Genomic DNA, 18,683 nt, shown 5'->3' with positions numbered 1-18,683 from the left:
CTGATCATTTGAGAGATGCAAATGAAAACATCGCTGAGATTCCACCTCACCCCAGAAAGAATGACTGCTATCATGATATCCAGTAACAAATGCTGGTGAGGCTGTGGGGAAAGCGGAACCTTACTCCACTGTTGGTGGGAGCATATGCTGGTGCAACCACTGACGAAATCAGTATGGAGATAACTCAAAAAAATTAGGACTAGAGGTCTCATTTGACACAGGTATTCCTCTGCTGGGCATCTTCCCAAAAGAATTTTAAAAAATCATACCACAGCAATATATATGCACCCATGTTTATACCGGCACAGTTTGTAATAGCTATAACTTGGAAACAGCCCAGCTGCCTATCAACTGGAGACTGGATAAAGAACATGTGGTGTTTGTTAATAAAACGGAGTACTACTCACCCACGAAGAATGAGAAATTAGAGACATTTATAGCTAAATGGATGGACATTGAGGCGATATTCTTAAGTGAAATAAATAGGACAGACGTGTAAAACTGAATAGTTTCTCTGGTGTGAGAAACTGAAAGCATAAATAAGGATCAAAGTGCATAACAGATAATGTGAAACAGGAAGAAATGGTTCAAAGGGGAATGGGAATCGGGAGAGGTAGGGGAAAGGAAAGAATGGAATGGATTAACATGAGAAAATGAAAAAATGGAAACAAAGTCTTCATAAATAGAGGGGTGGTGGGGTTGAAGGGAGGGCAGAGGAATGGGGAAAAAATAAGAATCAAGATACATTACGTAAAGGTACAAATCTCCAATGATGAATGTCATTATATTGTATACCTAAAATGCGTCAATAAAATTAATTTTTTAAAAAAAGAGTGAAAGATTGTATGCTTTCCATACTACAAGGAGCAAGAATTTCTGGTCTCGTCACTTGTGTTCAACACTAATCAACACTGCGATGGGGTTCAGCTGGATCAATACAAAAAAAAATTAAGAGCATCAGATTAGAAATGAACTATGACTATATTCTTTAGGTCAATGGTAGGGAAACTATGGCATGCATGCTGGGGTGGGCTCTTTGTATCACTGAAAGCTCTAAAAGGTTCACCATCACTACTCTAGGTAGAAAATCTGTTTTAAGGTATTAAAAAACTAAAATAAGTGAATGTAGCAAGGTTTTAGGAACCAAGACCAATATTTATCAACTGCATTTCCATCAATGACAATGAGCAATCTTAAGTTAAAATTTTAAAAATAGCATTTATAGAAAAATGAAACACTTGAGGCTAAATTTGACAAAGAAATGAAAGGCCTGTAAACCACAAACTGCAAACACTGAGAAAAAAAGACTTAAAGAAAAATACATAGGAGCTTCCTAATTGGAAGATCAGTATTTTTAAGGTATCTGCCTTTAAAAATTTTTGTATATATTCAGAACAATCACAATTAGAACCATATAGGGCTTTTTGTAGGAATTAATAAACTAATTCTAAAATTCATATGGAAATGCAGAAATCCCAGAATACTTAAAACAACTTCTAAAAAGAAGAGCAATTAGAGAACTAATACTACAGGACTTTAAGACATGAAGTTCAGAGAGAGGAACACACAAATATGAATAAGTGATATTTAACAAAGGTTCAAAGATACAATGTATATCCATTGGCCAAAAAAATAAACTTCAATCCAAATTCACACCAAATACAAGACAGACATCCAAATGGATCACCGACTTAAATATAAGATCTGAAACTATAAAACTCTTAGAAGAAAATAGGAATAAATCTGTGACCTTGAAATAGTCAAAGATTTCTTACATAGAACAACAAAAGATTCATAAAAAACCAAATAGGTATATTGAACTTGATCAAAATTCAAAAACTGTGCCTTTCAGAAGACACTGGTACATAATGAAAAGATAACAGCAAACACTGATGAGGATGTGAAGAGGTGGAACTCTTTCTGGCAGGGCTGAAAGCCTTGAGTGTGTTAGGAAAGTGCTCTATTGATGAGCTACATCCTCAGCACTGAGCTGGAACTCTGTTCATAATAGCTTTATTTGTAATAGATCCCTAAAAAATCCCTCACTTGATATTTATCAAGTGAATGGATAAATTACACACACACACAGTGTGGAATACTATTGTGCAATAAAAGAGTGAACTATCAATACACACAGCAACATAGATAGATAAATCTTGAAATAATTATGTTGAGTAAAAGTGACCAGAACTTCTTACACATCTGCAAGGAGAGAAAAAAAAGAAAGCATTTTACCTGAGGATAAGAGAAACTTATGTGTAATTACCACAGTGGACACTTAGGAATTGAATTCATTTAAGGAATACACATAGGTTTGTACTGTTCTCTCATTTCACTAGAGCTTTAGAGACTTCTGCTCTTCTTGCTGAGACTTACTACAGGTAGGTAAGGCTTTTCTTAACTTTTATCACTGATCTGACATTCTTTTCCTTAACTTTAAATTTCCAAATACTATTACCTTTTCTCAATATTGCTTTTAAAAAAGCAAGAAAGAGTTAAAACTTGGTATCAAGTCACTTAATCTACTGTGCTTTCTTGTTCAAATTTTGTAATTCTGTTTAATTGTTGCTACTGAACTTTTATGCTCCTTTTATTACTTTCTTGGGGGGGAAAGGGCAAATATTTTTAGTGATATATCCTGTACTAAGCTTCAGGCCATTATTTTTATTGAGATTACAAATTGGGTATTTATAAATGTTTGAAGTTTATGATATAAATACCTTTGAGACACACCTAATCCCTTTTGTCATGAATATATAACACGAATTGATCTAACATATAATAGTCAAGGATTTAACCTTTAGAAGATGGAAAATCTTACAATGCAAATGAAACAAAAAATAAATAATACTTGTCTTACTAGAAGATATCACTTTTTCCACATGAGTCTTAACAGGTTTCACTTTAAAGCTAGCTTTTATGGGCCTATTAAGAATTCTATAGGTAAGAGTAATCAGAGCTTCTTTAAATTTAGTTACTCCCCAAAAACTGTTGCCTTCAGTAAAAAATAGAAGTTATCAAGAATAAATAAAACAAAGGGTACAGCTGAACAGAAGGAAGACTGTCTAATGTTCTGTACAGCGAAGTATGATAACTATGATTCACAACATTTAATTGTAAATTTCAAAATAACTAGAAAGGAGGGTCTTGACTATTCTCAACACAAATAATAACGTCTAAAGTGATGGATATGTAAATTATCCTGAGGTGATCATTACACATTGTATACAACTAAAATGTCAAACTGTATCCCATTTTGTATCAGTTTCAAAATAAAAATTATTTTCTAATAAGACAATTTTAGGAAAAGGAACCAGTGGTTATTGTTCAATAACTAAATCTGATTTTACTTACTGGTTGTCTTGAATTTGTTACAATAAAGGATATGGCAACTCAAAAAATAATACAAAGTAATTATATTCATGCAGAAGAAATCTTGGTTTTTACAAATATAATAAAATAATTATATCTTGAACATAGGACAGTTTTCATATAATTAGTTAATAAAGAAGCAATAGAAATTGTAACATCTGGGGCCAGGGATTTAGCTCAGTGGTGCCGCCACCTGCCTTGCAAGCATAAGGTCCTGAGTTTGATTCCCAGTACCACACAAAAAAAGGAAGAAAGAAATGGCAACATCTGTCTGGATTGTAAATAAATGTGCTTGATTTACTTTAGAATACGATGACCTGCAATATCATCAATGAAATATGCTTATGACTGACATATGTCACAAGAATCTATAGAATTTCTCACTAGTAAGATATAGAAGCTACAATCCATGGAGATTTTGACTCTGTAGGTATAAGTGAGTAACAATGAATCTTTGACCTTTATTTTAAAGGGAGAAAGAAATCCAACAATAAAACCTTAATACAAACATAATACTTACCAGTACCGGAATTTTGAACCTAATGTAAAATAATGTGCAAAAAAATTCTTTTGAGGTGGAAGTGGTCTGTCCAAACGGAAGAATGTGTGATGTTCTACACATGCTTTCCACAAGTTTTTACATGCTCTGTAATTCACCATATTAAATCCCAACAATGTTTCTCTAGATTCATGCTGTAATAAATGACAAATGCAGAAAATACCAGGAAAATGTTAGCTCTAATGCTCCATTTAATTTACTTTTGACAAAGAAAATATTCCAGGCTTGTAAATGTTAACAATCCCTGTAGAATCTCTTTTCTTTACTCAATAAAAAGTAAAATGTATGAAGAAATTTGCAAACCATGAATCTCATTGAGTAATTTTACAACTTTCAGGAATTTTTACCCTATATCATAGTTAGAAAGAAGTTTAAAATTTTGATGCATTATCTATTTCCAAAGCTTGCTAGCTAGGATTCTGTTTCAAAATATAATTATGGCCCATAAATTAAAATTTAAGGTATATTATCAGTTTTAGAAATATCTCTAATTTTATAATTCTGCCCAGATTGTAAATAAGAATGTTCAGTACCTCTGAACAGTATTATAAAATTTAAAATTTAAAATAGCACTAGATTAGAATTTCTTTAAGTCTGGTCTAGATTACTACATAATTTCACCAAAGTAAACCATGTATAGCAAAGTACCTGTCCCATAAGTGTACAGATCTGATTTTCACACAACAAATACAACCATTTAACTTTCAACAAGATTAAGAAATGGATATACTAGCACCTCCTTTGTCTCCTCCTACCAGATTACCTTCCAGCTTTTATCACCATAAATATATGCTTGTTTTTGAATTTTATATACATGGAATTACACATTTTGTATCTTTAGGTCTAACGTTTCTGTTCATTATGTTTCTGATATACAGCACATCTACAGAGCTGTGAAGCAGTAATTCATTCATTTACATCTTCATTGTATTATATGGTAATAATCATACCACAGCCTACCCACTTTACTGTTGATAGACATTTGATGCTTACGGTTTGGGGATATTCTAATAATTCTGTTCTGTATATATATTCCTACATATGAGCACATTTCTATTATAGGATCGTAAGATATACATATGTCAGCTTCAGTTTTTCAAAATGGTTAGGTCAATGTACACTTCCACGGTGTATGTGCCACACACTTACAATCACTGGGTTTTTTTGGGGGAGGGTACCAGGGATCAAACTTGGGTCCTTGCTCTTGCATAGGAGGCGGCAAAACCACTGAGCTAAATCCCCGGCCAATCACTGTTTTTTAATTCTTTTTCATTTTACTGTCTCAATAGGTATGTACAGGTAGCATATTTTGGATATAATGCGTATCTCTTCTTGATGACTAATGAGGCTCAGCACCTTTTCAAAATAATAGCTATGTGGTTATTCTCATTTGTGAAGTGTCTCTCAAGTCACTGCCATATTTTTCTATTGGAATGCACATACAACCAAGGAATGTGTGTTTGTGTGTGATACATACATATTCTGTACTATCATTTAATGATGGCTTTTGATGAAGAGTTACCAATTGTAACACAGTCTAAATTTTTTAGGTTAAGAAAGTTTGCTTCACTGTCTTAAGAAGTATCTGTCCATCAAAAGATATTTTCCATGATTAAACCATGCTAAAATGCCCATGGTATGCATAATATACTATAATGTTAAAAGGCATGCTTAAAACATTACTTCTTGAGCTCAGATGGTAGAGTACTTGTCTAGCATGTATAAGGCCCTTGGTTGAATCCCTAATACCAAAAAAAAAAAAAAAAATCACTTCTACATCACCAGAATCTTAATTTTTAATTAAGATTAAGAGTTGTTTTGGGGCCCGGGATTTAGCTTAGTGGTTCTGGTGCCTGCCTCGCAAGTGTAAGGTCCAGAGTTCGATCCCCGGTACCAAAAAAAAAAAGAGTTGTTTTGCATGCAGAAACATACACAGTTTACATGCTGTATATTAACATGCAAAATACTAATTGTATTTGAAATGTAACAATATATTTCCTGCAATGTTTTTAAACAATGGACACAAAATGTTGTATGGAGAGATAACAACATCCTATGAAGTTTGGATATTTGACAACAGAGATGTTTTGGAGAAAAAAAGTTGCCCTTCTGTAGAATATAGCTGTACACTGTTTTTAATACTAGTTGGCTTTTGTTGCTGTTGTTACTTATAGGTAAACACATGCCTAGTTGAAACCCTAAACTCAGAGACCAAGTGTAAGGGTTAAACAAAAAGGTTAGTACATTACCAGGTATGTAGTGAGTTCTCAATAAATGTCGGATATTATAACTTTTATTATTACTGATAACACTGATACTATGATGGAAGGCAAATTAGAAAAGTTGATTTCTATAGTACTGTCTATATTTACTTAAAATTCTTGCCCTTTAATTTACAAATAACAAGATTTATTATACTATATTACTTTAATAATTTTTATTCGAACATGTACAATAGTCATAATATTCTCAACCTGGAAATGGCAAAATCATCTACAGCAGAATGAATAAATTATGGCATATTACTTCAATGGAATACTGCATATTAATGCCACAAACTAAGGCTATGTGTAACAATATGAATCAATCTCACAAACAATGTTAAAAGAAAGCAAATACAAAACAGAGTATACTCTATTTCATGTTTTAGAGTTCAAAAATATGCAAACTAACCCACAGTAGCACAAATGAGAATAAGTTTATCTATCTTCTGGTAGGATTAATGTCTGAAAGTGAGTATCAGTTCCATAGCAATGTTACTAGCTTGTGGAGTGCTGGTCACGTCTTAAATATTAATCTGGAAGGTGCTGATATTGGTATGTTCACTTTGTCAAACTGTATACTTAAAATTCGTGTACTTTCTTGTATTACATTTTATTTCAATAAAATGCTATTTTAAAAGCCTTTGTATCTTGTGAATATAAATGATAAAACAATCCCACAGTAGGTCAATATCTACCAATAAAATACACCTGACTCAAAAAATTTTTTAAGGTTTTAGGAGCATTTTACACACATAGCCATCTTGACATTTTCGCCAAGATTTCTCTAATTTATAAGAAATAATAAATCAAAGTATAAGATTAATTTAATTCAATGAAATAGATAAAATCATTTATAAGATGAAATTGTTTCTAGTATTTTATTTCCATAACGATTCAATTCATTGTAGTTAATATATTAAAAGGCTATTACCAGAATTCACCAGAAGGAGGAAATATAAGTTAATGAACTAGAAACTAAACATTCAGCTCTCCTAAAAGGAAATAAGCTTATATATGAAAGGAAGTGCTGAAGATTTACTAGGAAAAAGAAAAAGAATATATAAAGTGTTCAGTTATTGCCCTTATTTTTGGCTCCTGGATTTCACAATGAACATCACTTGTGAGAAATCAGTTTCTAAGTCCAAGAGAGCAGAAAGAATGACCAAGAATTTTAAATTAAAATCACAGATACACTAGAGAAACAAATACACCTGGTCATTAATGATCTCAGTAATCAGTTACCAATGGTATTAACTGCACTTTCATTTGTAGTGGTAGTAATGTTCTCTCATGAATGATTGGGCATTTCTTAAAAGATTTCAATTTTATGAATAATCATTATATCAGTACTCACCAATTCTTTTCTAAGTTGAATAAAAAACTGTTTGCACTTAAAAGAAATTTTTACAATCTTCAACCTGGAGAATAAATTGGAGTATTTAAAATATTGAATAATGGTATTAACAAACTAAGAAAATAATTATAGAAATGATCTTTTAGATACCTTAGTAATATATAAATGTTATTATATATACATACACACATTACGTCAATAATTAAAAAGGTTTTGGTGCTTTATGGAAAACTGATTAAAATCTATGTTCTCAACTGAGGAAAATTTTATCAGATTACCTATTACGACCTATGTATTTCCCAATTTCATATCTATAGAAAAACATACCACAAATTAAAATTTCAAGAAATATCATTAATAGTTGTTTAGTCTTTAAAATTATAAGCAATATTTATTGAAAAATGTAAAATTTCAGTTTTATATAGTGACTAAAAATTCTGACTTCTAAAACCATACTTACTTTTTATTTCACCTTCCTTTTTTTAGTTTTAATTTTAATTTTATTAGTACATGTTTGTAGTACATGGTGTTTATATTCATCTTGGGGAGTAGGTACCTGTATGAAACACAGCTTCTTTTTTAAATCCCCTTTCCCTTACTACTCACTTCCCTCCCTCCTTTTCTAAGTCCCCTTTTCATTCCTGTTATTATTATTCTTAGCTCATGTTTATGACATATAATGTTTACATTCATTGAGGTTATTAGGTCTCTGTATGTGGCATATCTTAAATCTTCCTACTTCCCCAGTCTCCCCTTGTCCTTGGTCTCCTGGATCCCTTCCCATTTGCAACACATCTATCACCCTGTTTCCTTCTACCCTTCTTTATTTTGATCTTTGTTTGTCCTTTTTGCCTTACTCCATTGAGAGATACCATATAGTATTTAAGCTTGTGTCTGATTTATTTCACTCAACATTTTATTTTCTAGGTGTATCCATTTTCCTACAGATGTCTTAAACTTAACCTTCTTTACAGCCAAGTAGTATTTTATGTAAAGATATCACATTTTCTGTATCCATTCTTTATGGGTATACAAGTTGTTTACAGGATTCAGCTGTTATGAACTGTACTGCTACAAACATCGGTATGCATGTACTGCTGCAGTATGATGTCTTTAGCTCTTTTAGGAAGATACCTAGAAGGGAATAGCTGGGTAACGTGGAATATCTAATTTTAGGTCTTTTGAGAAATCTCCATACTGACTGATTTCATCTTACTGCACTGCCTCTCTTCTTGTCTGCAACTCACATAATGTTATGAGTTCTCAAAGATTAGTATAATCAATATGAATCAAATTGATTTGTCTCCTTATAACCATATCCTAATTGATACTCAGATCTTTTTTTGATCTAAAGCTCTAATCACCGTGGGACCAAGGGATTCAATCTTACTTAACAAAACATGCTTTGGGTCCTGTCTCAATCTACTAATAAATATTTCCATGGTGATTTTAAGTTTTGATCCACATGACTCATAGCTATATCTATCCAAGAAGCTCTCAGCATTCCCAAAGAAGAAACTTCTCACACCTCAATCACTTGAGGCAAATGCATGAGTCATCTTCAAGCACGTCTGTGTAGAGTGGTGAACATGAGATATTCTTAGTTTACAGGTTTCAAAATTTTTATTTTACTTTTGCATCCACTGCGTTCACTGATTAAGGACAAAACAACATGAGGAAATTCTTCTGTCATATGACAATGGGCATTATTTCCAGAAAGTGAACAAAAGACTGGGTAAAACAGGCTATAGTTACGAAAAGAAAGCGAGCCAGGTACTTCAATTTAAAAAATCTACAGAAGCAGCTGGGTATGGTGGCGCATATCTGTAATCCCAGCAATAGGGAGGCTAAAGTAGGAGTGTTGCTGCAAGTTTGAGGCCAGCTTGGGCTACATAGTGAGTTCAAGGCCACCCTAAATTAATTACACAGTGAAACCCTGTCTCAAAAGCCAAACCAAACCAAACCAACAAATAAAAAAAATACAAACAAACCCATAAACAAACAAAACATCTACAAGAGCCACATATATTTTAGGAGCTATAAATTAATTTCCATTAAGAGCCATCATTTAAGCAATAAATAAAAATAAAAAACTATTTCTAAATGATCAAGAGAAAATCTAAACCAGTGTCAAATCGTCTTAATTTCACAAATATTAAACTGAACAAAAATCACTAAACTGGATGCTCTTTGGCATATTTTGTACAACTTCTATCATCTTCTAAATTTATTCTGTATTTTATTTAGTACATACAGCTATAATATTTTTCAGAAAAACATCAGTGAATAAAAATTTTGAAATATTTATGTTGTACAACTATAATAGTTATTTTTTTGGTTTCTATATGCCAGGTTTATTTTTTCCAGTGGATTTACTTTCAACCATCTGTCTATGCTTTAGATATGTCTCTTACAAGACATATGCAGACTGATTTTTAAAATAGTTGGAATATTTCAAAGAAGACAGATGAAAGAAAAATATGCACATGACAACATGTTCAACATCATTAGCCATTAAGGAAATGCAAATAAAAACAACAAAGATGTGTATTAATTTACATTCACCAGAACGGGTATAATAAAAAAGAGAGACAACAGTTAAGTGTTGAGGAGAATATGGTGAAATTGAACACACGTACACTGCTGGTGGGAATGTGAACTGATGCAGTTATGCTATGTAAGCTCAGCATCTCAACTCGCAAAGAAATGAAAACCTATTCTACCAAAGTGTATACCAACTAATGAACTGATGAACAAAATAGGTATGACCACAGAACAGATTACTGAGCAGCAGAAATGAAGTTGTATTCATACATGCTATAATATGGATAGACCACAAAAAACATTGTTAAAGGAAGTGAATCATAAAAAACAAGAGGATATAATTTCATCTACAGAAGAAGAAAATAGAGATTGCCTAGGGCTATAGATGAATGTGAGGCAGAGGAAGTGATGGAGAATGACTCCTAATGGTTAAAAGCTATCTTTTTTGCACAATGAAAAATTTTTATGCATAATTCAAAATTATATTATAGTGACGCCACACCCTGAAAAATACTATAAACTACTAAACTGTATATTTTAATAGGTGAATTTATACAGTATGTAAATGACATTAATAAAGTTGTTTAAAATTCATTTTGATAATCTACCTTTTTCAATATGAAAGTTCCTTTTGTTGGAAATTCTGTCTGTCTGTCTATCCATCCATCCATCCATCCATCCATCCATCCATCTGCAGTGCCAGGGATTGAATCTAGGCCCTACACATGCTACGTAAGCTCCACTGAAATACATTCTAAATACATTTATAAAATTCTTTAAATTTTGATTCAGGGTCTTGTTAAGTTGCCCAGGCTGTCCTTGAAGATTCTCCTGCCTCATCCTTCCAAGTAGCGGGGACAACAGACATGTGCTACTATACCCAGCTAGAAACTTCTTTCAACATTTCTCACAAGGCAGGTTTACTAGCAACAAATTCCTTCATTCTTGTTGGTCTGAGAGTATTTCTTTTCAATTTTAAAGATAACTACAGAGTTCTAGGTTGGAGAAATTTTCTTTCAACACTTTTAAATATTTCACTTTGTTCCTATTTTTGCTTGTATAGTTTCTGAAGAGAAGTTCAATATAACTTTATCCTTGTTTCACTGTGAAAAGAATGCTATTGATGTTTTGCTTCTTTCAAGATTTTCTTTGTTCTTGATTATAGTATATTTGGCTAAAGATCTTTTGGGATGTTTAACCTTCTTTTATTTTCTGGATTTCCTAGGTCTATGGTTTGGTGGTTGTCATTAATTTGGAAAGTTATCAACCACTATTTCTGAGGTAGGAGATCAGGGTATGGCAGAATGAGCAGGGAAGTAGATGATGGAAGTAGCTGTTAATTAAAAGATCCCAGGACACATGCAGAGAACAGTTCCTTAAGCCTCACACATGGACTTCCCAGGAGGACTGGAGCAGTTTTGGATAGAATGGTCTAGACCTGACATTGGTCTGAGGTATAGATGATACAAAAAGGAAAGTTGCTATTGAGTTCTTCGCTACTATGTTCTCTCACAGCAGCCTGCTCTTGTCCTGAACAGTGTACTTATTTTCCTTTTATTTGGCCCAAACTCTCTCTGCAGAGCATATTTCTACTAGCTTTAATAAATATAAAACTTCGTTACCTTTTGTATTTGTCTTGACAATTCTTTGCCCAGGACAGAAAGAACCTAGAAATCACCTCTAGAAGGAGACTCCAGCAACCCAAAATTCAGTAACATTTCTTCTGTTCATTTCTCTCTTTATCCTCCTGGTATTCTCATTACAGGTCTTAAGTATTCTTCTTTGTTTTTCCACTATTTTTCCCTCTTTCCTTTTCAGTTTTGAAAATTTGTTAATATATTTTCAAACTCATTGATTCCTCCTCAGATGCATACAATGTATTGACTATAAAGGAATCCTTCATCTGCAGCATTTTCAATTTCTAGCATTATCGTTCAATTGTTTCATAGGGCTCCTGTCTCCCTGGTTACATTAACCCAGCACTTCTTGAATATTGCACATATTTTCTATTAAAGATTTTTGCCTACTAGTTATAGTTACTTTAAATTCCTGCTATGATAATGAGGAAGGAGACTAAGGTATGGCAAAAGTAGGTGGGGAAGTAGGCGTGACCTGTTAATTATAAAATCCCAGGACACAGAACCGCTGAACATGGACTTCTCCAACTGGAGCAGGTTTTCAATAGAAGGGCCTAAACCTGACACCAGCCTGAAGAGTGGGTGATACAAAATAGGCAGCTGACATCATGCTGTAGCATGTACTTATTTTCTTACTTTTCTTTGGCCCAAATTCACTCTACAGAGCCTGTTTCTTTTCAAAACCTTTAATAAATGTAAAACCTTGCTACTGTTTTTGCTTCTCTTGACAAATTTTTTGCTCAGGACAGAAAGAACCTAAACCACTTCTAGAAGGAGACCTCAGCACCCCAAGACCACAACACTCTGAAGATTTGTTTTTCTCTCTCAGTCTAGCCCAGACTTATTATGCTTCAATTAAACTATCCTTTAAGTATTCCTTTTTAAAAAGTTTTAATTTCACCTTTATTTTAACAGATTTATTGAGATATAATTGACAAACCATGTAAGTCATCCATTTAAAATCTACTCTTAAGAGATCCAGGCCCTAACAGCAGTTTCTAACCTTGGTCATTTTCTGAATACATTTGTCTCTTCAGTTCTCAAAGGAGCAGTTTGCCTAGTGTTCTCAATTCTCTGAAGAAACCTAAGAGCTGCTGATTTTAAGGTTTTATTAGGTTTTTTTTTTTTCCTGTGAGGACAGTAGTGTGAAGTTTAAGCTCTTTACATTTCAGACTGGGAACCAGAATTCTCTTCTCCTTCCCATTGTTTTAATGATGTCTTTTGATTAGCATTAATGTTGATGGAGTTTAATTTATAGAATCCAAGCATTTCCAATTTCACTAATATTTTTTAAAAATATGAATACGAGCGTGATAATTTTTGGGTAACTATGCATGGAAAATGGATATAAGAGTATATATTCACTTTGTGGCACCCTCCTTTTTTCTACATGTAGGTCTAATTTTGAGAGAGCAGGGAAAAATGAAGAGACCTGAGTTTAAAGCTCTGCTTCATACTTACCAGTTATCTAACTCTGGCCTATCCAATTCCTCTGGCATTATTCCTTCTATATTTGCATTTTTTTAAAAGTGAATAATATATGAAACTTATAGGGTTCTAAGCTACAAATAAAATGCATTAAAGTCAATGAATATTTTTCCTCTCAGTTTTAAAGCTTCTACTTTTAATAAGTATACTTCATTTATGCAGAAACTTGGTAATTTCTCCATTTAATCTTTAGCATCAATACCTTATTTTAAGGTATTTATATTATTAATATAAAAGTAGCTGAAATATATATGACAAAAGATGGTCATAACCATTATCAGTGTTCCAAAGTGATTTTTATGGTTTTCTAAAGTAAACATATAGTACTTTAGTAAAATATAAAGGCAATAGCAATTTTAGGAATACTAATTTAGATATGGTGATAAGACTGATGCGGTCTCTTATTTATCTATGGTACTTACAAGAAGTACACTGCCTTTGTCAAAGTAAGTTCATGCTTTAAGAACCAAAATAAGGGGCTGGGATTTAGCTCAATGGTTCCACTGCCTGCCTCGAAAGCAGAAGGACCCGAGTTCAATCCTCGGTACCAAAAGAAAAAAGAAAAAAAAAGAACAAAAATAAAACATAAATGTGATGACTCTCAAAGACATTGGGGGCTGGGGATGTAGCTCAGCGGTGCAGTGCCTACCTGGCAAGCATGAGGCCTTTAGTTCAATTCCAGATCCCTGGCCCCCAAAAAGATATTGAATCTTAATTCATGACTTTTTGTTACCTTTTGGCAAACATTTTCCTAATGTTGTACTGTGTACTATTTTGAATGGTTAAGATCACAAGAAATCCTTACATTTCATGCTGATATATACTTAGTAGCTTTAGCAACTTTTAATCCCAACTGTTTAATTTTATTTATTCATTTATTTATTTATTTATCTATTTATTTATTTATTTATTTATGGTACCAGGGATCGAACTCAGGACCTTGCCCTTTCAAGGCAGGTGCACCTGAACCACTGAGCTAAATCCCCAGCCCCTTAATTTTATTTTTTAAAATAAAATTCAATTCAAAAAATCAATTCATAGTACACAATATTTTCCAATCAATACCTTAAATACATCTTTTGTTTTTATTTAGTTTGATTAATTTATTTATTTTTGGCTTTTTAGGGCATGCTAAACTCAGCCTGGCCTCAAACTCAGTATGTAGTTCAGGCTGGTCTCGAATTCACGATCCTCCTGCCTTGATGTCACTGGTGCTGGAATTACAGATGTATACCACCACAAAATCCTCCAAGTTTGGTATTATTTGTTTTTTAAAAAAATCTAACTTAAATGATGAAGACTTGAAAATATGAATTCTACTTCTCAACTTTAAATTAGCACAACAAATATTTATCTATAAAACAATATGTCAACTTGTTAGCATGTAAAATGTGTAAGACTGTTCACAATCTGAATTCAATTTATCTCTCAAGGAACATCTTACTAAACTCTTGTTCTCTTGCTTCTCTCCTCAAAACAGCTGAAGGAAGGAAAAAGCAAACCAAATACCCCATCATCTCATGCACTTGCCATGTTAATTCTTACTACTAGGGGTCTGGAAATGGTTAGTACTCCTACCTTTAATGCCCTACATACATTAAATGAGTTTTCTATATTCACTGAGCCCTTCTATGCTTCCTTTTTTTGAAAATTTCTATTCATCCTATAACAACTGTCTCAAATATCATGGAGCCAGTAAAATATTCCACAGAGAGATTATACCCTTGTTTCCACAAGAATTTGTCAACAACTCTTCTAGAATCTTTATTTTAGAATGATAAAACAACAAATTTATATACAACAGAGAATTTAGAAAATTTTAAACACGATATTTAACCCATATTATCTGAAAAAAATTTATTTCTGATTTTGACATTCATATAAAGTGCAAAATAAAAAAATTAATTCCTGTGTGTCATATCTGCACTTACTGGTAGGAATTACATCTTATTTTGTATTAGTCACTGAACATGCTACAATTTCATCAATTACATAGGAACATTTAAAAGATGTGAGATGAAACACTAAGTGATCTTTGGTTTTATACCTTTACAGAAATATAATTCATATATAAAATTTAATAATTTGGGGTGAACAATGAGTTCTGACAAGTGTTCAGTTATGTAACTACCCTCACGAATCATATAACAGTTCTATCACCCCAAAAAGTTTCCTTGGTGCCCTTTTGCAACTCATTTAATAGCCTCCTTCTATTTTCAGACCCTGGCAATCAAGGATATTTTGTCTCTATCATATGTGTGTTCTAGAATTACATATAAATAGAAATAAAGAGTAATGCAGTTTTTTGAGTCTGGCTTCTTATACCTAGCATAATGCTTTCAGGGTGCAGTCATCTCTATGGTTATTACACTGTGTCATCATAAAGTTCACTTCTTTTTAATCCCAAGCAGAATTCCATTATATATACATATATATACATATATAATAGCTTATTTATCATATCAATTTATAGACATTTGAATTTTCTTTCTTTCTTTTTTTCCAGTAGTAGGGATTGAACTCAGGACTACTGAGCTACATCCCTGGCCCTTGAATTTTCATTTTGTGTTATCAAAAATACTGTAGCTGTGAATATTATGTACAAATCTTTATATGAACTTAGGTTTTCCTGAGTAAATATCTAGGAAAAGAATTGCTGGGTAATATGGCTAATTTATTTTTAACTTAAAGAAACTGACAAAGTATTTTCCAAAGTTAGTATACTTGTTTGCATTTCTACCAGTAACACATAACATTTCTAGGTGCTCCACTTCCTTCTATCATTTGATACTATCAAACTTTTTTACTGCTCTTCTACATAGTCAAAGAACAGCTCACTATATTTTTAATTTGTCTTTCACTGGTAACTGAGAATCTCTCCGTGTGCTTATTTATCATGAATATATACCTTCTTTGGTAGAAGTGTCTATTCAAATATCTTGCCTATTCTTTATAATTACATTTTTTATTACTGCTGTAAAAAATTCTTTATATGTTCTACACTTAAGTCTATAAATAGATATATTTTACAGATTTTTGCCTGCCAGTATTTAATTTTTATGGATTTATTTTGTCTATTGTTGATTATATCATTCATATTTTGGGGACTTATCTAGGAAATTATTTTTTTTTTAGCATAGTTGAAGTAGTTTTTTAAAAACATTTGCTTTTGTTATCACATTTCTACTAAAGTGTTATGAAGGTAACTACTTTCAAAGACTCATTAATTAAAAATTATTTAGGAGGTATATAAAAAATTATTTAGGCGGTATATAAAAGAAAGACTAATAAAATATATTAATTTTGCTTTTTTCTTCCCCTACAGAAAATCACTGTATTTTTTTAAAAAGTCTCTGATCACACATACACACACACACAAACACAAACATATGCACACAAAATGTTAGATATACATGGGATTTGATCAAAGTGATTTTTATAGTTTTCAAAAAGTGGAAGATGCTATCCTCCCCTTTTCTCCATTCCAGAATACAGAAATGATGATGGTGACCCATCTTGGACAATGAAGACAAGAATATATGATAGAGACAAAAGAGTAATAAGATAAAAAGAAACATCAGTTGTAAACCCATGAAGCCACCACACTTTGCTTGCAATAATTTAAATCACTTTTTAATTTTGTGTCTTTGTTATAGGAGCTATGCCTATATTTTATTTAATAAACTAGCATTGCAATAAATGAATTTAAGTAAAATAGTGTACAGTGCTTAATGTGACTGAAGACACAGAGTAGGCACTTTAATATTACTATGCATTTATAGATTTTCTAAAAAATTATTCTCTAAGAAAAATTCGTAAGTAATATTTTTAATATGCCACTTTGAAACGAATTGTTTTGGCATCTTCTAGGAAGTACCAAGTAAGGAGGGTATCATATAATTGCACCATACAAGTAAAGAAATAACAATTAAATAGTTCAATGGTCATTTTCTTTAATATGAATTATTACATTTGATAACACAATTGTAAAAGCAAAAATACTGTTGATGTTCTTACCATGGAAAGGTATTCATTCGTACCCTGTTGTTATATATCAGAATTCCTCCTGACATCACTCCAATTGTAATTTCATTGTTACTTTGATCCTTTAAAATAAATAAATAAATACATGAAGAATCTAAAGCAATGGGCTTTAACTGTTGAGATATATTCTTATAACACAATTAATTTAGCATAATGTGACTTTTTCAAAGATTGTACAGAATCACATTACAATTACAAACCCAAATAATAACTGCTATCTCATAAAAATACGTAAAGGATAAACTTTAAATTCATTACTCTAAAGTAAAAATAATCTCAGGACTTCTCATAAATTAAGGTTGGGACTGATTCTTTGGTAAAGGAGAACCTGTGATAAGCCAATATTCATAATATAATGAGAAGATCTATAACTAATATAGTACATCAGAAACATCATTAGGGGTACTGAATAGAGAACAATTTTTGGAGAATTTTGAAGATACCAGAAAAGACATTTCGAAATATGGCTTGATGAATGTGAGAGTATTCGTACTATTCTAGCCCAATTTGAATTAACTAATCTGGACTGTTGAGAAAATGAGTACAATTAAAATATTTTTCACAGATGCTAATCAATCTTGGAACCGTTTTTTATTTTTCACTTTGAAAATTGTATCCTGTAATATATATAATACATAATAATATAAAAAGTATGCTTTTACCTCCTACCATTCAGTTGTTCAGAAGACAGAACTAATTAATGAATATATAAACAAGATATTATAATTGTGTCCCCAGAATAAATCTTTGAAACTATATTTTCAATAATTTTTATTCAAATAAAATCTTAAACTGTTAGGTGGTCAAATGTAAATGTACATTAATTTGGTTGCACTTTTTTGTTTGGCAATAACCAGTACTATTATCAGAGTCTTAAATTACTTTTTTAAAGGACATTAATTGGAATTTTGGAGCAAAATGGTAGACTGAGCCTAAAAGATAAAAGGCTAAATGTATGTTCTAATTAATCCTTTTGCCCCAAACAGATACATCAGAGAAGACACACAAAAAGAGAAAATACATAACAATCTCTAACACTTGAAATATTTTATCAATAGATCAGACATTTTGAACAATCCTTAAAATTATAAAGAGGATAAGATCACATTTACAGAAAAAAAACTCTAGAGACAATGGTTAAAAGAAATAAAGGGGCTCCTCAAGTTACTGTCAGGATGATCAAGTAGGGAACATCTAATGTAATTAGCTCCTGCCAATCCCACCATTTCATCCCAACTAGACTTCACTAGATGACATAGAAGTGCATGTAGCCTGTCTAAAATACTAATTGTGGACACCAGGGACAGGGAATTCAAATTAAGAGTGATTCCCAGAAGAGGAAGATGGTGTGTTAGTTACTTTGCTCATCATTGGGACAAAACACCTGACAATCACAACTGAAAGGAAGAAAAGTTTATTCT

The 18,683-nt window shown here is 32.1% G+C and overlaps 1 protein-coding gene across 3 annotated transcripts in view; it reads right to left on the bottom strand.

Moving 5' to 3' along the window:
* The window catches only part of Ptpn4 (protein tyrosine phosphatase non-receptor type 4), a 192,836-nt gene that overhangs the window by 71,891 nt on the left and 102,262 nt on the right, over nt 1-18,683 (bottom strand). For all 3 annotated transcript variants that reach the window (XM_004836053.4, XM_013076728.3, XM_021236579.2), the window contains exons 10-12: nt 17,236-17,324; nt 7,550-7,613; nt 3,893-4,065 (exon numbers count right to left, since the gene is read on the bottom strand). In XM_004836053.4, the coding sequence (XP_004836110.2) occupies nt 3,893-4,065; nt 7,550-7,613; nt 17,236-17,324 (326 nt within the window). The remainder of the gene's footprint in view (nt 1-3,892; nt 4,066-7,549; nt 7,614-17,235; nt 17,325-18,683) is intronic.

This window comes from Heterocephalus glaber, unplaced genomic scaffold, assembly GCF_053883595.1.
Source record: "Heterocephalus glaber isolate CG9 unplaced genomic scaffold, H.glaber_assembly_v1.0 deba00000347, whole genome shotgun sequence".
In the NCBI taxonomy this organism is placed as follows: Eukaryota; Metazoa; Chordata; class Mammalia; order Rodentia; family Bathyergidae; genus Heterocephalus; species Heterocephalus glaber.
This window is presented reverse-complemented; position numbering and strand designations above follow the sequence as displayed.